This window comes from Dermacentor silvarum, chromosome 2 (genome assembly GCF_013339745.2).
Source record: "Dermacentor silvarum isolate Dsil-2018 chromosome 2, BIME_Dsil_1.4, whole genome shotgun sequence".
Lineage (NCBI taxonomy): Eukaryota > Metazoa > Arthropoda > Arachnida > Ixodida > Ixodidae > Dermacentor > Dermacentor silvarum.
Genome location: NC_051155.1, coordinates 245,549 through 270,541, shown reverse-complemented (window position 1 = coordinate 270,541; position 24,993 = coordinate 245,549). Strand labels below are relative to the sequence as shown.

At 48.9% G+C, this 24,993-nt stretch overlaps 1 protein-coding gene across 1 annotated transcript in view; it reads right to left on the bottom strand.

Annotated features, from left to right (window-relative positions):
- The window catches only part of LOC119441279 (insulin-like growth factor 2 mRNA-binding protein 1), a 53,501-nt gene that overhangs the window by 13,131 nt on the left and 15,377 nt on the right, over window positions 1–24,993 (bottom strand). The window contains exons 5-12 of the mRNA XM_037705902.2: window positions 21,440–21,652; window positions 19,341–19,427; window positions 18,591–18,633; window positions 13,845–13,939; window positions 12,832–12,948; window positions 11,438–11,900; window positions 3,523–3,606; window positions 1,251–1,379 (exon numbers count right to left, since the gene is read on the bottom strand). Coding sequence (XP_037561830.1) covers window positions 1,251–1,379; window positions 3,523–3,606; window positions 11,438–11,900; window positions 12,832–12,948; window positions 13,845–13,939; window positions 18,591–18,633; window positions 19,341–19,427; window positions 21,440–21,652 — 1,231 coding nt within the window. The remainder of the gene's footprint in view (window positions 1–1,250; window positions 1,380–3,522; window positions 3,607–11,437; window positions 11,901–12,831; window positions 12,949–13,844; window positions 13,940–18,590; window positions 18,634–19,340; window positions 19,428–21,439; window positions 21,653–24,993) is intronic.

The window sequence follows — 24,993 nt, the reverse complement described above, 5'->3', positions numbered from 1 at the left end:
CGGTCGCTCTGCGTGAAGGCGCGCGTCCCCCGCGCGCCTTCACTCACACATACAGCGCGCGGCAACATTTTTATCACCCTTGGACTCGTGCTCCACCTCTCATGCTCCTCCTCCGCATCGCCCTCGTTGATCTCTTCTATCGGTGGGCACACCTCGCTGAGAAGCCTGCCGCTACCGCCCTTGTCGGCGAGATTTTCCCGCGGAAGCCGTATTATAACCGGTATTTCGTCTCATGCGGCTGCACTGTAAGTGGTATGCGTAAACATGGAGTTCTATGGGAGGGTAAATGGGAGTCTGAAAAGGCCGCATTGTAGCCAGTTCTGCACTAGAAACGGTTACGTTATAAGTGGTCTATACTGTAAATGCTTTTTATGTGTGTGTGCCTGAGTGAGTTCACGTCTGACTCCTTAAATTAGCTAGTTTTATTTGCGTTTTGATGATACGAATTTCGGCTAACACGAATACTTTTCGTGACCCCATGAGATTCGTATCGAGATTCCACTGTACATGGAGTTCTATGGGAGGGTGAACGGGAGTCGTAAAAGGCCGCGTTGTAGCCAGTTCTGCACTATAAACAGTTGCGTTATAAGTAATCTATAATGTAAATGCTTTTTACGTGCGTGTGCCTGAGTGAGTTCACCTCCGACTCTTTAATTTAGCTAGTTTTAATTGTGTTTCGATGATACGAATTTCGACTAATACGAATATTTTTTGTGACCCCGTGAGAGTCATATCATTGAGATTCCACTGTATTTACAACTTTATACGGCCGACAAAACTAACATCCTTACTTGGTATAGCTGTCTATTAATTTGCTATCGCAATCGATGCTCCACCTTTTGGGCGAGACTGCGACATTTTAAGCCGCTCTAGCCTCATAATTTTTTTTCTTAAGGGGGGGGGGGGGGGGGGATGCATGAGTTGTTCGGACTGTTCGGTTTTTCGGACTATTTTTCAGTCCCTGCGAAGTCCGGAAAATCGGTCGGCTACTGTATCCCCGAAAGTGACCATCCGAGAATAGAGGCTGATATAGTAGCTACTGCTCAATGACAGGAGACTCCGTTGCCCGAGAACAGAGGGGCCTGCCAGAAGTCACTGCTTGCAACTAGGAAAAAAAAATATGAACATCCAACAGGAACAAAGATGGCCAGAGAGCTGCACAGCCCACTCAAATTACACACTCTTCCTTCCTACCAAGCTACAACAAAGTAAGCAGTGCAACAACTGAGTGCCGTTTATATGATACTCACCGTCTGGCCACCCTTGCCGATGATGCGCCCCACCTGGTTGGAAGGCACGAAAATCTCCACCCTCAGGGTACCATCCGGATTGCCCATACAGCCCTCGTAGCAAACTTTGTTGAAGATCATGCTTTGTGCCTGCATCAGAGCAACATGAAGCAATGAACAAAGGCCTGCACCAGCAATCTACCCCATTTTACCACATGCAGCATCAACACCACACCAATGTCACCCATGGCTTCTCAATGTTTCCAGCTCCCGGCTGCGCATGCCAGTGCCTTGGCGTGCAAATTAAACGGGCGCTTTGAGGATTTGTTTTTGGGCAAGTTCCTGCAGTTTACTAAACATTCTTTTGAACTGCACGAAAAGCAGACACCACACTGAAAGCAGGACACAATCACACTAGTGGCGCTTGTGTGCGTCATGTTCTCCGTGTGGTGTCTGCTTTTTGTGACATTCAAAAGAATGCAGTCAACGACCAATTTTTCGGAACTGCCCGATAATTCGGACGCCTTTGTGACACTGCCACATATCCAGTAGAGTCAATCTATAAGGAAGTCTGAAATTTCGGACGCAGGAACCCTTCGCTGTTTGATTTTCCCAACTTTTTGCCATGGCCACAAGTCCGAAACGAATTAATCGAAGCCACCACCACGCCAACACTAGGCCTAGCTGCTTCGACGTTCACTACCAAGCTCCATGCTGTTCAGTGCTGTGTTTTTCATTTAAAGAATTCGTTGCTGTCAGCAATGGGGCCGATACCGACTTTAAAATCATTCCTCACCAAAGGTTTCGAAGCTCGTAAAGCACGTTGTGTTGCCTATTGCCGGTTCCTGAACGGCAACTTCACCTCAATACAGCAGCGTTATGCAGGGTATCTTCACCCCAATTTTCTTCTATGTTATGCAGTAAAGCATACATTATGCCACAAAGGCAGCTTTGGTTTCGTGTCTGAGTGCACCGTGCAGGCAATTTTCGGCCCAATTTTCTTGAAGAAAAAAAGCCATGCATCAGAATCGGGTAAATACGATAATCATACACTGTGAGCCACGGTAATTGCTTGAAAATATTTCGAGATAAGGGCCAAAAATAAAAGTTTTCGACGGGAAATGACCTGTGTTCAACGCATTCACTGTCCCCAAGCTCTGTCAAGATGGACGCAGCCACTAAAGGGCCGTTATTGGGTTCACCATAGGGGTGAGGCGCGTGCTTGTTGAATGGCGAAGTTTGAATTATCCGGTGAAGGCCAAAAATTAGGTTCAAAATAACGAAAGTTTGGCCCCATATCAATGCATGTGCACCAGCTGGGACCTTTGGTCAGGATCAAATTAACTGCAATATCGAATTAAGCAGATTATTAGGCGGAATATCGAATCATACAATAACCACAAGCACGGATAGAGTGAAAATTCACTGCACACTCATTGGGAAGTACAATCTGCAGTGTTCAAAAATGATATGAACAAGTAAATTGTATTCCCTAGACATAACACTAAAGTTGTGCACTTGACAGAGGTTATCAGTCAACGTTTGCTCTGGGTACAAAACATACGTATTTCAAATACGGTTTCCAGCACCAAAATTTGCAATGTGCACAAACTCATGCAGCAGGCAAGAGGAGGCATGCAACAATGTGCAATTGCTATTAAAGAAAGCCATGAACAGATAACTTGGGATGCAGTGTCGGAAATTGAACACCAACGCACAAATATAATGCAATTGACACAAACAGAACATTTCACATGTGGGGATTTCCTTCACTCGGCAACTACGACTGTTGCAGCTCTCCGCAACTAGGTTCCGCCAAGGTGGTCGCACCGCCGCGACCACCTTACCAATTGACGCACTTTTGGCCGGGCGGCAGCAAAGGCGGTCGAAATAAAACCTTTTCTGCAGAACTCTATGACATGTGACAGCGTCTCCGCAGTTGCAAACTAAGCAATTCCTAAACGTACAGCCCTTTCAAAGATCTGTAAAGCATGCCACTTATCTTATATTTAAATAAATAATATGCAAACATTGCACTCTTTTCCAGGTTTCTTTAGTCTAACCATACAAGTGAGAATTTTATGAGCATCAGCAACCTTTGGTGTAACTCTAATGGAAACCGTGCTATCCACAATGCATGTGAAAGCTTTCAACAAAAATCTCTCCACTCCAGTTGCTGCATGTTAAACGGCCTTTATGGCTCAAGTTCTCTTAAGCCACAGAATACAGCCAAACAACATTGATAGGATGTGCACAGTTGTGCATACAAGGTGACTAGATACATATTCCTCACCCTCCACTGGCACTCCGGAGTTCCAACAATCGTGACCTTTCTCTCGTGAGCATCAGCAGGGTCATCCTTGTTTGGTTGAGCAACCTGAGTGGCACAAAGAAGAGATAAAATTAAGGCCCTTATAGACACAAAAGTCCTTTATTTTATTGTGAAGGCACAGGACAAGCATGATCGCAGCTTTTCCTGCACACTAAAGTGACAGTCAGCTCGAAACAAGCACGTCACTGTTACACAGAAAAACTGAGAACCATCGAGAATGATCTAACAAGAAATGTCCATAAAATCCAAAGTCAGTTCATTATTAAATTAGGGCAGCTAACACACATAAAATTTATGGGTGAGCAAATATCAAATTTTCAATTTCGAAGCAAGTTCGATAATGAAAATAAAATGTGAATTAAACCATATATTTTTTCAATATTTGAAGTCTAATGTGAACACAGTACAAGAGAGCAGCGGGCAGCGTTGGCAGCGTGTCTCAACCAGAGCGGCTCAGGCAATCTCGAGCTCGCGCTGCCCGGATGACTGGCGATGTGGCTGCAGCGCCGGGCATTCGTCTTCACTACCATCACCCCCCATCGGAAAAGGAGCCATCCTGGCGACTCATGGTGAACATAAAATCAAGGGGTCCTAATACGGCTTCAGGCGTTGTACGTGGACGGTTTCACGACCACGACAGCGTTGGTCCGTAGGTGGCGTGACAGGCTCGACAATATAGTTCACAGGTGATGTCTGCACTACAACACGGTAGGGTCCTTGATATTTTGATACAAGCTTGGATGAGAGGCCAGCAGGAACGGCAGGAACCCAAAGCCACACAAGGGAGTCTGGAAGAAAGTGACAATGCGTGTGATCATCGTCACGTCGAGATTTTTGTTGCCATTGGTCAACGGCTGTAAAGGAACGGGCGAGTTGACGGCATTCCTCGGCGCGTCGGGCAACTTCAGAGATGGGTGTACATTCGGATGAATCGGGTCTGTACGGAAGAATGGTGTCGAGGGTAGTCGAAGGTTCGCGGCCGTACAAGAGGAAGAATGGGGAAAAGTTTGTGGTCGCTTGTGGTGCAGTGTTGTAGGCGAACGTGATGAATGGCAGAATGAGGTCCCAATCAGTGGGCTTCTTCGATTTTCCACTTCTGGCTACCCGCGGGCTGCCAGAGCCAGCCAGCGCGCCTTCGTTTTTTCTCGGGTTGCTCCGCCGACCGCGTGACGCACTTCCGCCGCGCGTTCGTTTTACTCGGGCTGGACGGTTCTGGCTACCCGCGGGCTGCCAGAACCTGCCAGGACGATTTTGTTCTGGCTGCTCTCTGGAAGTTCTCTGGCTAGCAGACGACAAAAAGAGGCGATGAGCGCTCGCCGCCATCTTTGTGGGGACTCGACGGATTGCAGCGCGGGCGCTTGAGGACTTTCACCTCGCTCCTGGCTTGCGTCGAGCGCGCGCCGCCCCGGTTGTTGTGGTTTCGGACTTCGTCTCCCGTACTCGTCGGCGCGGTGCGTGGATCGCTGATTGCGTTGCTTCTAGCGTTATCTTACTAGGGTACTAACGCACCGTTCCGCCTTGCGAGGCGGTGCCATACGAGCGGCGGCGAACCATTTGAAACTTTCTTTTGTGTGTGTGTGTGTGTGTGTGTGTGTGTGTGTGTGTGTGTGTGTGTGTGTATGCCGTGAATTCTTCTTCCCCGCCGTAAACAGCGCGCGCGGCGCTGTCACCGTGGGCGCTGTCGATTATGCTTGCATCGTATTTTCATCGTGTTCCGCGCAAGTTGTTCGCGAAGTTGTAGACGCTCAATTCCCACACATCGCGGTGCCTTTTCGGTTCACTTTCTCTAGTGGTATCCCTTTTCACATCGCTCGCGTATATGCGGCGATATAATTTTTCTGCAGATATATAGCGAAGGCGTCGCAGCTAGCCCACGTTCGCTCCGTCTATCCGTCGTATGCTTGGGTGGCAGCTCGAAACTGCCGTTGATGTTAAAGGAATGCACTGAGATGAGTAGTGGCCACGCGTATATTAGGTTAATTATTGCTCTCATTATAAAGCTTTTCGATGGTCACAGGTGGCGTGCATTTTCATGCGCCAGCCGCAGCTCCAGCTCCTTCAGCACAGGAGCTGAATTGAAAGGAGCACTATCAACCGAAACAAACTTTCTGAAATCGAATTCAAGCATGTCGATCGGCACAAAATTTTACGCGTAATGACGTACCCGCTTTTTCGTGTCTTGTCAAATGACTTCAAATGTCGCCGGTGGCCGACCTCCTCGAGGCATCCCCGAGCGATCGCTTTTTCGCAATTATTTACGTGCGATTTTGCGTCTTGGCATCGGACTCGTCGAAGGCCGTTTGTCACGCTGTGCAAATTGAGATGCCCAGCCGCGCGAAATCTCGCAAAAGTGATGGTTTTCCCGAACACAGCTGTATATTTTCACGGTGGCAACGCAGAAACGGGCCGACTACGCCGCGCGCGCGCCGCCGACGCCGGTCGCTGCCATGTTGGTAGCTTGTTTACATTTATCCCGCGGCCAGCGCTGTCCCGGCGTTCGATTTTGCAAACTTCGGGTAGCTCCGGGTTGTCTTGGGATTCCAGCTCACGTGACTTCCTATCATAACCGGAACTAGGTGGCTGCCGTCTGGCTGCCAGCGGGCTGCCAGCGGGCTGCCAGAACGCCGAAAATCGAAGAAGCCCAGTGTGATCAGAGGCGACGTATTTGGAGAGCATGTCGCCAAGGGTGCGGTTAAATCTTTCCGTCAGACCGTTAGTTTGAGGATGGTAGGCGGTGGTGGTGCGATGAACGATGCGACATTCAGTAAGGAGCGCGTTTACGACTTCGGAGAGGAACATACGTCCTCTATCGCTCAAAAGTTCGCGAGGTGCACCGTGACGGAGAATAAAGTTTTTCAGTAGGAAGGATGCGATATCACGAGCTGTGGCAGCAGGCAGAGCGGCTGTTTCTGCGTATCGCGTCAAGTGGTCGATGGCGACGACTATCCAGCGGTTTCCGGAAGCCGTGCTCGGAAGGGGTCCATAGAGGTCAATCCCAATGCGATCGAAGGGCCTGGCAGGACACGGGATTGGCTGTAGTCGACCAGAGACATGCTGAGAAGGAACCTTGCGGCGTTGGCACTGAGGGCACGACCGAATGTACTTGCATACAAAGGTGTACATGCCACGCCAATAAAACCTGGAGCGAAGCCGGGTGTACGTCTTGAAGACACCCGCGTGTGCACACTGCGGGTCAGTGTGGAAGGCAGAACATATTTCACCACGAAGATGTCGCGGTATGACGAGCAACCACTTGCGGACGTCGGAGACGTAATTCCGGCGATAGAGAAGTCCATCCCGCATTTCGAAGTGCGAAGCTTGACGGTGCAAAGCTCGAGAAGGTGGAGGAACAGTCGACGGGTTGGAAAGGAAGCGGATAAGAGCACTAATCCAGGCATCCTTGCGTTGCTGCGAAGCCATGTCGCAGCCTACTGGGAACGAAAGTACGTGGTCAACGGCAGAGAGGCAGGCATCGCTTACGGTTGACACGGGCGAACGGGAAAGCGCGTCGGCGTCGGTGTGGCGGCGGCCAGACCTGTAGACAACGCGCACGTCGAAATCTTGCAACCGCAAAGCCCAGCGAGCTAATCGACCTGAGGGGTCCTTCAATGTGGACAGCCAACAAAGTGCATGGTGGTCTGTAATTACGTCAAAGGGGCGGCCATAGAGGTAGGGTCGAAATTTACCAAGTGCCCAGATTATGGCCAAACATTCTTTCTCCGTAACGGAATAATTTGTCTCTGCTTTGGTGAGGGTGCGGCTTGCGTATGCAACGACGTACTCGTCGAAACCAGATTTGCGCTGCGCGAGCACAGCGCCGAGCCCAACACCGCTGGCGTCAGTGTGTACTTCGATCGGAGCACTCGGGTCGAAATGACGCAGTATAGGCGGCGATGTTAATAGACGACGCAACTCTTGGAAGGCATCGTCACAGGCAGGGGACCAGGCGTAATTGTTCAAGTCGCTCCGTAGAAGCTGATTCAAGGGAGCGGTGATGGACGCAAAATTCCGAATGAAGCGGCAAAAGTAAGAGCAGAGGCCAAGGAAGCTGCGAAGTTCTCGTACGGAGGAAGGTTTGGGAAAATCAGCAACTGCACGGAGCTTGGCGGTGTCAGGAAGAATACCGTGTTTAGATACGACATGGCCAAGGATGGTGAGCTGACTTGCGCCAAAGTGGCATTTCTTCAGGTTGAGCTGAAGGCCGGCGACAGTTAGGCACTGTAACACTTCCTCCAGCCGACAGAGATGGGTGGGAAAATCGGGCGAAAAAGTAACCACATTATCTAAGTAGCACAGGCACGTTTTCCACTTGAGACCACCAACAGGTTGTCCATCATACGCTCAAATGTGGCTGGGGCGTTGCAAAGCCCGAAAGGCATGACACGAAATTCATATAGGCCATCTGGTGTTACAAAGGCCGTTTTAGGTTGGTCTTCGGGTGCCATGGGGACTTGCCAATAGCCGCTACGTAAGTCGATAGAAGAGAAGAACTCTGCGCCTTGGAGACAGTCAAGGGCGTCGTCAATTCTCGGAAGAGGGTAAACATCCTTACGAGTTATTTTGTTAAGACGACAGTAATCGACACAGAATCGAATCGATCCGTCCTTCTTAACAAGAACAACGGGAGATGCCCAGGGGCTATCCGAAGGCTGAATGACGCCGCGCTTCAGCATGTCAGCTACTTGGTCATCGATGACATGGCGCTCTGTCGCGGATACACGATAAGGTCTTTGTCGCAGTGGCGCACTAGTACCCGTGTCGATGCGATGACAAACAGTTGACGTGCGGCCTAAGGGAACATGCTGGCAGTCGAAAGACGAACGGAACTTGTCGAGAAGGCGTAGAAGCTGGGCGCGTTGGGAAACAGTCAACGTGTCGGCGATGAAGCTATGGAGAACATCGGGCGAAGTCGGCTCCTGCGCGGGGTTACAGGTCATTCCGGCGACCTCATGAGTGGCGGTGGAACCAGTTGGCATGTCAATGATGGCAGCAGGGTCGACACACTGGACGCGGCCAACGCATTCCCCACGAAGCAAAGTGAGAGGACAGGACAATTGGTTGGAGACGAGCAGTCTGCTGATGCCGGCATGAACGTCCAAAACAGCGAAAGGCAGCGGGGAACATTTGCGACGAGCGAAAATGGCAGATGGCGTAAAAAGTGCGCTGGCATCGGCAACAAGGTTGCATGACACCGTGGCTAGGGCAGAAGAGTGCGGTGGAATGGTAACGTCTTCGGCAACAAAAACTTTATCGTCAGGTTCACGAGCGTCAAGGAGCGGGGCGTGGCACAGCGTTTGAAATTCCACCTCAGCACGAGAACAGTCGATGACGGCCTTGTTAGCGGAAAGGAAGTCCCAGCCCAAAATAAGATCATGGGAACAAGAACACAGCACCAAAAATTCGACGATGTAGAGGAGGCCGTTGAACACAACACGAGCAGTACACGCAGCTGCAGGCGTGATGCGGTCTGCACTGGCAGTACGAAGGGATACGTTTGACAGTGGCGTCGTAACTTTCCTGAGCGAACGGCAAAGTGTGGCACTAATAACCGAAACTGCGGCACCAGTGTCAACGAGGGCGAGTGCAGCGACGCCGTCCACATATACATCAATAATATTAGTCGGAGAAGGGAGAGGCCTTGGTCTGTTCGTGGGTGACGCAGTTCTCGCCTCTGGAACTGCGGCGATTAGTTTTCCCGTTCCGGCGTAGAAGGACGACGACGCATCGGTAAAAGCGAGCGACGTCGGGGCGATGGCGAACGGCGGTCAACAAGAGGGCGGTGGTCCGAGTAAGAAGACATCTGGCCAGAGTTCTGAGGCACGGAGGACGACGGGTATGGTGAACCGTATGGTTCGGTGTCGAAGCTACGGCGGTAGGATGTTGGGCGGCGACGGCAAAATCGTGCAATGTGGCCAGGTAGACCACATGCAAAACGTATTGGGCGGTTGTCAGGAGTGCGCCATTGTCCACTGCTGTGTGGGTACCGCGGCTGAACGAAGTGAGGGGCTGGACGCAGTGGCACGGCTGATGGGAATGGCACAAAGGTCTGAGGTGGTGGCCGTGCGAGAGCCTCGGCATAGCTAAGAGGTGCAGTCACCTCGGGAAAAGCAATGGGAGTCGGCACCGGTGGAGTCTCGCGGGCAGAAGGGAGAGCTGCGCAAACTTGCTCTTGGATGACCTGGCGAAGGTTGGCCGGCAAAGACGAGGGTGGTGACGTGGCTGAGGACAGCAGTGAAAGCTGGCGAGCGACCTCAGCACGGACGAACTCTTTAATTTGGCAAAGCAGGGAGTCCATGTCAGGAGCCACGGCCACGCTCGCGAGGCTTTCATCGGACACAGGTGGGCGCCGTGTGAGAAGACTCTGCCTGCAGAGCTCGTCGAAACTCTGGCAAAGCTCAATGACCTGAGAAACTGTGTCAGGGCTTTTTGACAGCAGCATATGAAAGGCATCGTCGGAAATGCCCTTCATGATGTGACGTACCTTGTCCCCCTCCGCCATCGTCGGGTTGACACACCGGCAGAGGTCGACGATGTCCTCTATGTAGCTGGTGAACGTTTCACCAGTTTGCTGGGATCGGCTGCGCAGGCGTTGTTCAGCGCGAAGCTTTCGCATGCCAGGGCGGCCGAAAACGTCTGCAATGCTGGTTTTGAAGCGAGCCTATGTGCGGAGATCAGCTTCGTGGTTTCGAAACCACAGCTTGGCGACGCCCGACAGATAGAACATCGCGTTGTTGAGCTTCTGGGTGTCGTCCCATTTGTTAGTGTTGCTGGCGCGTTCATACGATTCCAGCCAATCTTCAACGTCTTTCTCATTGGTGCCGCAGAAGATATCAGGATCCCGCTGACGCTGGGCACCGGCACATACGATGGCTGGAGTAACCGGTGGGGATGTCGGGCTGGGGTCGTCAGGCATGACGGACGGCAGAGTTCGGGTGCGTAATTCCAGGTTGGGGGAAACCGCAGCACCTCCAGCAGAATCTAATGTGAACAAAGTACAAGAGAGCAGCGGGCAGCGTTGGCAGCGTTGGCAGCGTGTCTCAACCAGAGCGGCTCAGGCAATCTCGAGCTCGCGCTGCCCGGATGACTGGCGATGTGGCTGCAGCGCCGGGCATTCGTCTTCACTACAGAAGAAACAAGTTCTCTTTACTCATCGTCGTTTACTTTACTTCTCGGCCATCAAAACTGCTCGCCTCTCAAAGCGAGTGTCATACAGAATGCACCACGTCGCCATAAGCTGGCAAGGCCACAGAGTACTGCAGCACAGTAGCCATAACACCAGTCACAAGCACAGTGAAAATGGTGTCGATTCTAACAAAGAACAAGTTTCAACTTCGGTTGACTTGATAGAGACGTAAAGGTACCGGTTGCCAACGTAACACTAAAAAATGCGGGATTTAGAACAATTGCTTTAAAATGGTCAATTTTAAAGCCGTAATTCGAATGTAACGAAAGGGCCGAATTGAAGCAATGAAAATCATGAAAAATACTTGCGGTACAATAGAGTAAGTACGACAATACTATTGGTGTTGCAAAAAATTCAACTTTTTTCACCAACCAGAGGTACAAAAAAAAAAAAGCATGTTTATTGTGCAGGAAATATGTACAGGAATATTATGCTTTGTGGTCAACAAAATTCTCTAGTACAGCACTTTTACTTGACAGTATCACAACTACGGTTATTTAATGTTTCCGTGAAGGAAGGATAGCTGCTCAGCATGTTCGGGGAGCAACAACTGCATATCACAGTTCCTTCTCACACCAAAGAGTCGAGTGAGCAGCTCTTTTGTGTTCATGTTCATGGAAGCTTCTTCGTTACAGCGAGGTCCGACTACATGCCAACGATTAATCCGGCACGAGAAATGTGCGTGGCACCCACCTTGATGGAGGCTCCCGAGACCATGATCATGTCGCGGATGCTGCTTCCACCCGTGCCGATGATGGCCCCCACAGCCGTGTTGGGGATGTACAGGCAGACCAGCTCCCTCTCCACCCCGTGGCCAGGGGACATGTAGCCCCCCATAGGACCGTGCGGGGCGCCCCCCATGTAGCCCCCTCCCATGGTAGGCGGGTGCGGGTAGGGGCCTCCTCCACCTCCACCCCGGTAGTGGGGCGGCCGCGCAGGGGGACCATGCACAGGCGGTGGTGGCGCGTAGGCAGACATCATGGCCATCGGGTGCAGCCCGGGGAACATGAGGCTCTGAGGCGCCAACGCCGCCAGGTCACTCTCGTACGACTGGCGCAGCTTAGCGCTCACCAGTTGCTCTGCGCGGCACACGCCTTCTGGTTTGCCCTTGATGGTGATTACCCGCTCCAGGTGAAGGGCGCTGCCGTCGTGTAGGCTGCCAGGGATGAAAAGCAAGAGGGAGGGCATGGTTCAAAGCCATCGGCATCACACACCGGTGCACTCGTTGACCCACAGAAACACTAAGGTGCAAAAAGATCACTATAGAGACTGACTGTACCAGACGTTCTTGAGTGGCACGACCACCCGTCTCGCTTGACATATTCTGTCACCCTTTGCCATAAAACCTCGTTAATTCAGATTTCAATTTATTGATGGTATCAAGAAATTAAATGCTTACTATGTCAACATGTTTTATTTACTGAATGAATGAGTTTTGCAAAACGCAGTGCGCAAGCTGCAATTCTCATCATCTCGTGGCTTATTAGCGCTCGCAGTGGCGAAGGCTTCACAACTTGCTTCACAGCACGGCCGCGCATCTTCATCTGAGACACTTTTCATATTGCGTGCACATCACGATTATTTTTCCGCCAGTGAGCTCATTGCCGTCCATGGCAATGTAGCCAGTGCTCTTCATTTTCGACAGCTTTGCACTTAGTCAAAATTAAACTACTGTTTGCAGCAACCACTGTGGACGAACCATGGCCGCTATCGACACTATCGTGGATGACAAGTGCACATGCATGGAAGCACGCGGTCAACGCATGCACTAAGTCGAAACAGACCTACAGTGCCGCAACCGCTGCCGACGAAACTACGGTCACTATCGATGCAATCACGAATGACGACCACGCAGTTATGAAGGCATGCAGCTGATGCACACACCAAGTCAAAACGAAACTATTGATTTCCGCAACTGCTGGAACAAAACCACAGTCGCTATCGACGTGATCATGGACAGCAACTATGCAGTTATGAGGGCATGTGGCCAACGTCGCATTATGCACAGTGGCAAACGCAAGAATAAGGGCTGTAAATGCAAATAGACAATGCAGTGATGCCACTTTTGCATGTCCCCTCGAACCCACCTAGACACTGTGATCTTTGTGTCGGTCTGCTCCATGATGCGCTTGATGGTGTTGCCACTCTTGCCGATGATGCGCCCAATCAGGTTGTTGTGGGCCAGAATCTTCAACGGAACATCCCTGCACAAGCAGAAGCTACTGAGAAACACAGCTAGGAAAATTAACGGTTAGCTCTAGTCGTTAATAATATGAGGCAACTGGGTACTATGTCGTCTGGATGTGTCACCGAGTCTACATAACAGGTAATCTTCAGCCTCACCCTTCAACGAGCCAAGAGACACGCTCATGCATTCAATTTCCCTGCTCCTATGATCCTACCATCAGATATGCTGTGGTCCACAAAAATTGCCTGTGCTGCAATGTGTTTTTTTTTTTAATCCTGAATCCACATGTTACAGTGCTCCAGCATAGCATGCTGTGTGCAACAGAAAAACAAATGCTGTGTATCGTGTACGTCGAACACTTGTTATGCATTTACTTCTACTGCCAGAAGCATGCTACAGGTGACAGGGAGAGCTTATATGCAGTGCGAGCACGCACACACGTGCATACACACGCACACACTCATCTGAGACATCATGGGTTCATTATAAGATGTCCTAAATACAGCCTGCTACAGCTTTTGCCCTTTCTGCACCATAGACGATGCCCTACATGGTAAGTTTTTAATGGACAATCAGGCTCATGACTGAAACAGCACGCAATATCAAACCAGTGTGCGTGCTGGCATGCACACCTCACTTTTGCTACTGGCGCACATGCTGGCTGTTTGAGAGCTGTTTCTCACTGCTAAAATTAACAAGGTAAGGAAAATTTTCCTGCGTAAGTGAAGTACTATTTCATTCACACATTGAATGATAAACTACGTGCACATCCGACAAACTTTTTTGTAGCTTTCTTACTTATTTTTTCTTCTTGAATTAACTGACTCTGCAGATTTTAAATCTCCAATTATCGAACGTCGTCTGCTGAAAGGGTTGACAGGTGTCCTGCTGTGGAAGCAAGTGCCCACTCACCCTCTGTTGGTGTTGCTAGCCTCCTGCTGCATCACCTCCAAGATCTTCTGGCAAGCCGTGGAGCAGTTCTCAGGGTTGCCATAGATGGTGATCACCTGTAGGGAGAACAAGCCCACTACTACTAAGCGAAAAATTTTAACTAGGCTTTTGTGTGCCAAAGCCACAATCTGATTATGAGGCACTTCTAATAAATTTTGATCTCCTGGCGTCTCCTTAACAAGCACCTAAGTCAGAAGTCACACTAGCGTTTTTACATTTTGCCCACATCCCAATGAGGCCACTGCGACTGGGATTGAATCCACGACCTCCAGCCCAGTTGGGCCATGTCATAGCCACAGACAGTGGTGGGAATGAATGCCGTTCAATATTTTGGAGCACTCATTCCCGTGTTCAGAGCAGGTTAAATTTTCCACAAGCGCACAGACAAAGAAGCGAAATTTAGTTTCTCTTCAGTTCACGTACTCTTTTCATCGTAACGACTAAGGGAAAAAATAGGTGATTCACCAGGAAGCGCTACATCAGCAGCAGTGAACCTACCCTAAAAACGACAGGCTGCTGGCTGCGCTGCACAACACCATGCAAGTTAACGAATATTAAAAGGACTCTAAAGCAAAAAACTAAATCAGTTTCATATGATAAAATATTCATGAAAACTGATTATGAAAACACTGGCCTAATACGGCTACATTGCTGCATTTTGTAGAGGTTCTTTCTGTAGTTCGCAGCTATTTTGCCGCCTTTTCCTATTGGCATGTGACAAAAACTGTAATCGCGCTATGTTTGAAGACAAGGTCTTCTTTCGAGACTTCACAGGGGTTCAGCATATGTGGATTCTGTATATCTGTACGCTGGCTTCTTGGTCAAAAAACAGCCCTTTGACAGCCCCAAAGCGTCGTAGCGAGTCGCAAACAGTATCAAAGCGTAGGTCTCAGCGAGACAAGCGTGAATTAATCACAGAGTAGATAAAGTTAACACTACATACATAATTATCACCAATACAGTTGGAAGTCAGCTAATAAAGTCAGCTTTGCCACAATAGAGTGGTGTTATGCAGTGAAGAATACGAAAACTGGAAAGGGGCTATTCTTATGGGACACAGCATGTTTTAGATTATGCAGTAAAAAGCATGCACTTATTTTTTCGTACTTCCCAAACTTTTGGACGTCTTCAAAGTCAGAAAATTCAGAAGTTGACTGTATTCAGTAAGAACCAATTTCAGGATGGATGGATGGATGAAAAGCTTTATTGGGTTCTGCAAGGCTATGGGGCGACCCACAGGAGGGCTAATCCCACGTCGGGACCAAAAGACGGAGCTTCGCGGCCGCGTCATGGGCTTGCTGGACTGCCCAAAGCTGTTCAACCAGATCCGGACTGCCAATGGCAGCCTCGAACCTGGCCAGGTCCTGAGTGTAATCGGCATTGGTGGTTCGTTCGAGGTAAAGTTATTCATTACAGTCCGCGCACTGTGTATAGGAGAATCGTTCCGCCATGTAGTAGTGTAGGCGTTTGGGTGTGGGGTATGTAATGGTTTGAAGTAGTCTCAAAGTGAGTGCTTGTGCTCTCTTGAGCGTGGGATGTGGTGTGGCGAATTCTTTTCGGCTGAGGTAGAAGTGTTTCGTGAGCTCATTATATGTGAGTGGGGCGTCCCTGTTCTTTCGGAGATGGTCTGGATTCGTGAAGGCGGCGCTGTGGAGGGTTAGTTTTCGCGTGCTCTTATGGGCCATCTCGTTGAGATTAAGGGGGGACGTGGCTTTGAAAATCAACTTCCTGATTTCTCCATGGATTTTGATGAAAATTGGCACAAATGTTTAGAATGTCTCCCTGATACTTCCATAAAAGTTTCAGAGTGATACCTTGAGAATATTTTATTGAGCAGAATTTTTCTCTGTTGAACTTTCTGGAGGGCCTGGGGAGCTTAAAAAACATGATGGAAGGCTCGTTGAGTATTGACTGCATAGCTCAATGCGTGCTGAAGGTCGTGACAGTCTTACTTTTTTTTTTTCGCAACACAAATTTTTTATATAGTCATTTTTCAAGTTACCTTCGCACCAAGCACACTTTCGGGGTGGACGAATAGCCATGCCATAAATTTATAAAAAGTCAAGATAAAAATGCGAGACTGTCTCGACCTGCACTGTAGTCCAAGGAACGTGACAAAAAAAACAGAATCAAAATAGGCTAAACGGTAACGAAGAAATCAGCTCCAGAAACTGAGCAGAAAGGCGAAAAAACAGTTTTGAGAAAACGGCTCTCAAAGTTGCACCTTCTCTTCAGTTCTCTAAAACGCACCAAAGTTGGAATCTATGGTGTGTTTTGTGACGTGGGGTTTCTTGGACATGTGGCCTCTGGTCTGCTGAGCCTTCGTTCTGCCTTTTTCATGTTTGTATGGCATTCTTTACTGCTGCTCTACAAAGAGCATGGTGCCTGGGTTTCAAACCAAGTGAGGTGCATAACTATATGGGCATAAAAATACAGTAGTTCTAGCATTGTATCTGCAGACTGCCTCATTGATAGCAGCCTCTAGTGCAGTCAGTGAGGCGTTGTTTTCTTTTGATAGAATCGACCATGCATTACTGAATGAAGGCTCACAGCAGCCTTCTGAATCATCTTCCATTGACATTGGCTATGGAGGTTAGGAGAGCCACTGATAGATAGGCAGCAATGCAGCTGCTAGGTGCTTTCCAGCCTGTACTTTTGTATCATGCCTCACTTCTGCTGCCAGGTGTCTGTGCCAGCCCAAGTGGCCTAGGGAACAGAGCTCATGATGAGGTTCTCTTTATGAATTAAAGGGGTGGTATGATAGGTATTGTTACGAGATATCGTGGCATTACGACAATAGAGTCGGCGCGCGATGTGCCAAGTCGCGGGTTCGAGGTGCCGATGTGCGAAATGCCTCGTCGCGGGTCCGCGGAATAGACACTCGACGAGCTTAGTCGCGCAGTCCGAGGTGCCGATGCGCGAAATGCCTGGTCGCGGGTCCAAACGCTCGGTAAGCTCAATCGCGCAGTCCGAGGTGCCGACGCGCGAAATGCCTAGCCGCGGGTCCGAGGAATAGACGCTCGAGGTGTCGACACTCCATGAGCGATGTGCCGACACGCGAAATGCCTAGCCGCGGGCTCGAGGAGTCGACGCTCGAGGTGCCGACGCGCGAAGTGCCTAGCCGCGGGTCCGAGGAGTCGACACTCGATGAGCGATGTGCCGACGCGCGAAATGCGTAGCCGCGGGCTCGAGGAGTCGACGCTCGATTTGCTTAGTCGCGCAGTCGGAGGCGCCAATGCACGAAATGCTTAGGCAAGAATCCGAGAAGTCCGCGCGCGATATGCTTCATCGCCGAGTCGGAGACGCCTACGCGCGAAAGGCTTAGCCGCGTGTCCGAGCATTCCGTGCCCGAAGCTTGGTCGCGAAGTCCGCGTCACCGATACTCAGAATGCTTAGCCGCTGGTCTGAGACATCCACAAAAAGCGGAATCGGTCACGCTACTGCGATGTCCGCGTAGCGCCCGCTTTAACACTCGTCGAGATTACGGTAACTGTCCGGAGCTCGCGAGGAGACCGCAACAAGCGGAGCAGACGACGCCATCACGGAGCGAGCACCGGACCAATGGCGAACCGCGCTGGAGTCACGTGGCGGGCGCGGCCAATCGGTGGCTCCGGCACGACCTTCAATCATTTGCTTTTTGTGTGCTTGTTTATGTATGGAGGAGATAGCTGAAGCGGTAGATTTGAAGACGGAGAAATGCGCTTTCCAACGAGACCAAGATGGCGGCGCTCGGCTGCGCCGATCCAGAGATATCGTGGCTTGAAAAACGCCGTTTTTTCGCGATTTCCGTGCAATTTTTCAGCACCTTGGCTGATACAACATTTTTTTAGAGCACTTCTACTTGGTTTTCAGTGATGATATTTCGGAATCAGATAGAATAAGAGTTACAGAAACTGAAAATGTGATTTTCAAAAAATCGATTTTTTAGCCATTTTTCGCGATGCGAAAGCCGCGTCCCCCCTTAAGGGGGGCCTTCTCGAGGTTTCCCCAGGTGTGCAGGGAACCAGCATAATGAATGGAAGTGGATTTTGCTCTTTTGTATGATATCTAAGGCTTGCTGTGAGATTACACCTTTGTGAAAGGCTCTGTCTGCGCTACGAGAATCACTGTATATGTCTGGCCTCCGGGGATCCGTTAACGCCAGGGCGATTGCCGTCTGCTTGGCAATCTCTGGGCTGTTTGTGATAACTGTGGCTGAGTTGACGGTCTTGCCTGTGTTGTCTACAAGAGCTACCGTGAAAGCTTGTCTATCTGCGTGTCTTGCTGCATGGACAAACCAAGCGCTCTGCTTTTCTTTATGAATTTTGCAAAGAATACTAATGCTCCAGGCTAATCGTCTTTCTGTGTTGTGTACAGGATTCATATTGGAAGGTGGCGGTTTGACTCCAAAGTGTTTACGAGTGTCTAACGGGATGTCTGTGTGTAGCGAGTTGATTTTCAGGAACAAATTATTGAACGTTCTCGCCCATAGAAACGTGCGTCCACCCACTGAAAACTTCAGTCAGAATCGAATTTTAAAAAGTCTTCAGCCAGACTCGAATTAGAGCAAGTCTACTGTATTCATGTTCCTTATATCATAATTCAGCTGTATGACACTCGGGCATAGTGCTTAACACTTCGGCGCTACTTTCACAGCTGCATGAAAGAACTTCACAACTGAGGACACACTCCACCCTTAACGAATTAGGGCCAGGCGACTATGCTCACCTTTTCAAGGGAACCAGCATTCTCTTTTCGGTGAACGTCCACCCTGCAGCACAAAGCGGAACCGTTCACAAGCAGTGATAAACACAAGCAATAGAACTCGGAGGTAAACAGAATTTTTCACCCAGAAATATGCAAGTGCAGTTTGACGAGATGAAAAATGAGATATACCGTATTTACTCACATAACGAATGCACTTTTCTATCTCGAGAAATTTTCTTTACCGCTAACTTTAAAAATTCCATCCATCAAATATGGATATGGGCAGCATATGAAACAGCATATGGACCCGTGCACGCAAACACCATTACTCCCCTACTCTCTATTACAGCCCACGCAATGCATATTTAATTATTTATGCTTCTTTGAAAGTTATACTTCGTCCTTTGTCAAACTTCATTGATGCAACAGCAGTGCGCAATGCTGCCTCCAATGTAACAACTGACAAACATATGTTCAGCAGACGAAGCTTCCCCGTAACAAAAGCCTTATAAATTTTCGTTTTCTTCCAGGACAACATTGCTCCGAAGTTGCACAATGCAAAAGTGTCACTTCGCTAGAAACTAAACAGTGAAGAACGTAGCTTTCATACAAGACCACGATGGCACTATTAACTTCTACCGTGATCTAGCACAGAAGCGTGCCTCCTAATGTAAGCGTGACCAGAGCACCCAAGAATTCAGATAGCTGCTATGAAGCAATCACTGTCACATCGACACCTCAACCCTAGCGTAAGAAGAATGTGCCACTCACCGTGCCCTGGACTGTTGGGTGATCTGTCGGATGGTGCCTCCGGCCCGGCCGATGATGGCACCAACCATGTCACTCAGCACAAGGATCCTGCGACATTGTTGAAAGCAAATGATTCTTTAACAAAAACACACGGCACAAAACAGCCCACACATTATTCATCGCAGGCTCCAAGACATTGAACAGAATCCCAATGGTTACCTAACAGCCTGCAAGCAAACCGTTCATCACAGTTTATGAAATTGACATATCATTGATGATAGATCACTTGCCACTGTGCTAGACACCACATCTACTGCACTAAACAAAGTACTATAAGCAATTTCCCCGAGCTGTCAAAACCAGCTCCGATTCCATATTAAAATTTTTCATGCTTGCCACTTGCCAAAAGACTGAATAAATGGGAGACAAAATATTGGATTTGCCAGAAAATAAGTTATTGCGCAAGTTCCCAAAAAACGTGTGCCACATTCTTGGGCGGCCACTTGCTCAGATACCTTCAATTTCACGTGTCTAGCACAATCCGCATCAGTGTCCACAAGTAACGGCATTCTTGGAACCAGTGCCAAGGACCCTCTCTCATCACAGTTCTGGGAACGCCGTCGTCTGTGGATACGTCCTGTGCTAGTCATGCAAAACATCACAAAAGTTATCATCCAAGAATATGGCTCAAATTCGTAAGTGCATTGCTGTGCCCGCGTATGCTTGCCTTTGACATAGGTAGCCCAGGTTATCACTACTGTTATGCTGTCACTCCACAGGGAGACAAAAGTAAGGTTAATGCATGCACCAAAGCTTCAGTCCTTGGCAACATAACAAAGGTTGACTGCACTGCCATGGTCGAATGACCGCGAGTCTCTTTTACGACAAATATTGTCCGGTGCTTCCTGCGCCACTCCTGTCAGCGCATCGAAGGTGGAGTTAGCCCCACTTGAAACTGCTTGAAGAAATTGCCCAGAACGCCGTCGCCATTTAAAACAAAAATTACCCAATTGCTAAAATGCCCAAAACTAACACAACAAATCGCAAATGCTGCCTTCCCAACTACACAGCTTGCCCTGGCTTGTCCCGAGGTTTGGGCTCTACATAATCGAGATACGTAGGCCAACCAGCCAAGGCCACGGCAAAAGTTGTCCACTGGCCGGCCAGGTGGTGGGTGTCAAACCGCTGCACAAAGTCTGCCGCCATGCTGGTAAGTTTGTACGAGCAGCTAATCAGTGATTGGAGACTTGAGCTTATGCACACAGGCTAGACTGACGACTGTAAAAGGTGACGTTCAGGTCACCCAACTACAGCAAGCTTACCTACCAAGTTCTTGGCATTTATTGGACTTAACGAGTTACGTCCACGTACACAGCGCAGTCAGTGTCACCCTTCATGGCGTCGCGACGACACGCAACACACATCTGGCCACGACCATTACGAAATTTCAAGTAACGTGTACCACAACACAGAGCAAAAGGGTGTAAACAAATTTTCTGAACAGCTTGCATTATAAGAAATGTTCAACTTCCGTTTTTGTACAAAAATAACACTTTGAAGATGATTCAAAAGATTATCTTTAGTAAAGGACGTACTATGATGCACTATCCTTGGCGTACTATGATGCACTATCCTGGCCTGCACATATGCGCACATAGAGCCTGAAAGGGATATACATTTGCCACGTCTTCACAATAAATTCAGTTATAGGACAGCACTTATGCTGCCCCAACTTCTCCTTGCCTTCCTTAATAAAAAAAATGCGCAAGCCGCAAATCCAGTAATCCCATATGAACGTGTAAGGGTCCTTTATAAAAAACTATGTCCCCGGCCATACAATAGCATACAAGGTTTTCTATGGGACCCCCAAATGTTCTTATCAGACCACTCGCTATAGGGCTTATGATTTTTTCTTTCGATAGTGTTCTCTTTGTGCTGCTACACCACGAAAGTGTTTCTACCTGCCCAGCTCATAGCTCTGCACACCATTCGGTACATACATGTACAATCTACTCCCTAAGTAAACCCCAAAGAGCTTTCAATGAGGCCTTTAGCGCAAGACCACAAAGTGAACCTCAGTCCCCAAAGGTGTCCCCGTGCTCTCCCGGCTGTGTCCGCACCTGAGGGGGAAGTCGGACGGCCTCATGGGGGACCCCTGGCCACCGGTGTACGAGAAGGGCCGGAACATGGGCCGGTTGCCGCCCATGCGCATGTTGTTGCGGCCACCACCGCCGCCGCCGCCGCCGCCACCGTTGCGCATGCTTATGTCCATGGCGTACTCGGCCCTCAGCACGCTGCCTTCGTACTCGTAGTCCCTCAGCTGAGCCACAGCCCTGCAGAGAGGTCAGAGTGCAACTGCAACAAATGCGAGCCTAACCCATTATCTTGTGACTAGGTAAAAACAATGAAGGCTTCACCACATTGCCATAAAACGGGGCACTACTGCGGCATGGTGCACCATCTGAGAAGAAAATGAAATGGAATGTTAAAACGTACAGGCCCTGCAAGAATCGCTGGCTTAATCAACTTTTTACATCTGCACACTATGCACAACCACGGCGAACACTCAAAAAGTGCCGCCCCGAAACACAAGCCATACGCAAGCATATTCATTGACGGTGGACAATCAAGTCTTAAGTGAAAGTGTGCACTGATGAAAGTGCACAACCAGAACTTCTTGGTTGCAGACAAATATGAAATCCGGCCGCAATTTGCAATGTCAAGGGGCTAAACTACAGAACGCTGTGATAAAAATCGCATGGTTACCACGATCAAGGCTAACCCTGAAGTGGCTGCAACAACGAAGGCTTGACGGGACCCCCTGTGGGGAGTTGTTCATAATTAGGCAACAACGCTGCAATTACCACATGCAACAATTATTCTAAAAATGTGTAGAAATGTGCCGGGTATTCCCGTCAATTTGATTTAGGCAAAAAGTTTTTTTTTATGTGTTGTGTATGAAGACCATAAACGAAGTTAATGGCAATTAAACACTGCCACTGCCCCGCCACGCACCCCATTAACAAATGTCACTTCACTCGATTCATCACTGTTCCAAGTTCCTGCATCGGCATAAACTCAAGATCAGGTGGTATGACCCACAGTGTTCCCTACCAAAATTACTGAAAGAAAATCTGGCCCTGGAAATATTCTGCTCCCATAGAAATAATGGATAGAACAGTCTCTCGGTGCATGTGGCTTCAGATGTTTGTAGCATTATTTATTGTGCTTTATCTAAATTTCCGGGAAATCACATTTCTCTGAACAAATGAAGGCGCACTATTGTGAATGGTTGCATTTATAAGGCCTTATTTTGTTGAAAATCAATGCGCAAAGCCACAGAGCTAGTAGGAAGTTTAGGCAAATCCATGCGGTACTGCCATCATTCCCCTGCTGGCAGTACTGCCAAGCTTACAGCAACAGTAGGCACTAGCGCCAGATTTCCCTTTAGTAATTTTAGCAGGAAACTATAGCACGACCCAATCTCCAAATTTATTGCAATGTTGCAGTGGCTCTTTCACCGTCAGATGGCACCACCTATCAGTGCAGAGATTCTCTTGCTTCTGCTTCAGGCACTGCCTAGTCATGACCTCCAGAGAAATTTCGCCAGTGGTCATTGCGCCATGAACACGATCACGATGTATATAGGTTATGGCATAACGTAGGTCTTCTTCCACGACTACCCTATGGTGGAAACCATATGTGCTATACCACACAAAAATATTTGAAAACGCGGTTCTAGGATCTCTGGGTACCTTTGGAGAGATGCTTCCCTTTTGTAACTTTGATTATAATTGACGAAAGCCTAAAGTCTCTACTTTTTCCGATAGCTATACACGTCCGGCCTTAGCGGAGCATATTCATATAAAGCAACAATGTCATCTTTAGAGGTCATCATTAATGCGGACGTATTTGCCTGAACGCCGGTTAATTTGGACAACCTTTGAAGCACACCGAGTGGCACAAAGTTGCCAAGCAAAAGAGCAATAGCGGCACTAGCGAGCAACCAAAATGAAGCAGCAGAGTCAAAATCAGCATAGTCATCATGCAAACAACCAGAACGCTTTGTGCCTATTTGTACCGTTATTTTCACGTTAAAACACTGCACATGACACCACAATGACATGACACCGCGATGGGCGTGTGCCTTCAGAACTGTATAGATCCACTATCACATTCATTTAAATGTAAGTCTACCTTTTTTTTCCCCCCGAAAATGTTACCCAGAATAAGCTACCAACCTAGATTCATGAATAAAGCTAGCAAAAGTACCAAGCTAACGGAGTTTCTCCCTTGTACTCGCCGTAAGGCAATTCAGAGATTATCCAGACTGGCTTTAGGAAATGCTGCATAGCATAGGCAACACATTCAACAGCACCAATGATGTTTGGGGTGCTGAGGAGAACTTCTCTGGCAGTTCACACGAGGGTGCAGCTTGTGGCATTGGCTAGCAAGGCTCACTAACTGAGCTTATGATAAATAAAAGTGCGTCATGTTCAAAGTATTTCTGTTTCTCGAAAGAGGTTTGAGTCAACCTATATTCGAATTACTCTATATACTCCTGTAAGGAATGCCCTTTTCCCCCCCAAAAAAACAAAGTTGCGGGGGTGCGTTTATATGTGGGATAAATATTATAGACACTTTTCGAAACCGCAAAAATTGAAACGTAAAACTGCAAAGATTTGAAAATGCATTAGATAACTTATCTTTGCAGTAAAGATACACGTATACTATTTGCCAACCGTAACAGTGTTTTTATGGCACTTCCCCCCGCACCAATCGGAACCACCAATCCTCCAGGTCGCTGGCCACTTCATCCACATCGTGGATCCACAACAGCTTGTCCTCGCAGCCGCTTCGGGCCGTGTGTCGTTATCACAGCATCACGTTGAATTTTCAGCACCAGTTGTTTTGGCAGCCACACTGTGCGTGTCTCTTTCCTTTACTGTCCTGCTCATCGGCATTTCAAAGTTTATCTGTGTCTGATCAGCGTTTTCCTTTTGTGAGCAGATAAACTGTCCCACATCAGGCGTATAACTCGACTTGGGGCCCATCGCCCACAGCAAAACCAAAGACAGGCAGAAAAGCGGGCAACTGACACGTGAATTCGACACTACGCCCCACTATGCTCACTATACCGACCAAGCGCCAGCCACCCCTTTGACTCTACTGTGCGCCGCACATCGCACACTCCTGTGACGACAGAGTAAAGTCTGAAATTTGCGAAACTGTTGCAGAGAGCCGGTTGCGTTTTTTTCTCTCTCTCGAGTGTGCGATGTGCTTTTGCAACAGCACTGGCGGTAAGAACAGGCCAAGTGTTGGCTCTTTCCATCAGGTCCTAGCGACCGTGATAATGCACAGCCTGTTCTTAGCGTATGCTTGCCGCCAGTGTTCTCGTCATGGCTTTGCCGTCAGCTTCTCGGTCATCAAACCCCCTGCCGGTGGGCCACCACAGCGTGTTTACCACTAGCGTGGTTGTGCAGCCGACATAAGTTAGCTACAGAATTTCGTTTAAGTGATCTCGGCGTTTCTCACGTGGCATCGCTATTAAATATTTCCAACAATGCGACGGGGCATTGAGATTAAGTGCGCTTGCTGTAAACGCATGCGCAAAAGTGAAAGATTCTAGTCTCCGAAAAACTACAGCACAGCCATTCGATCGTGGGACTACACA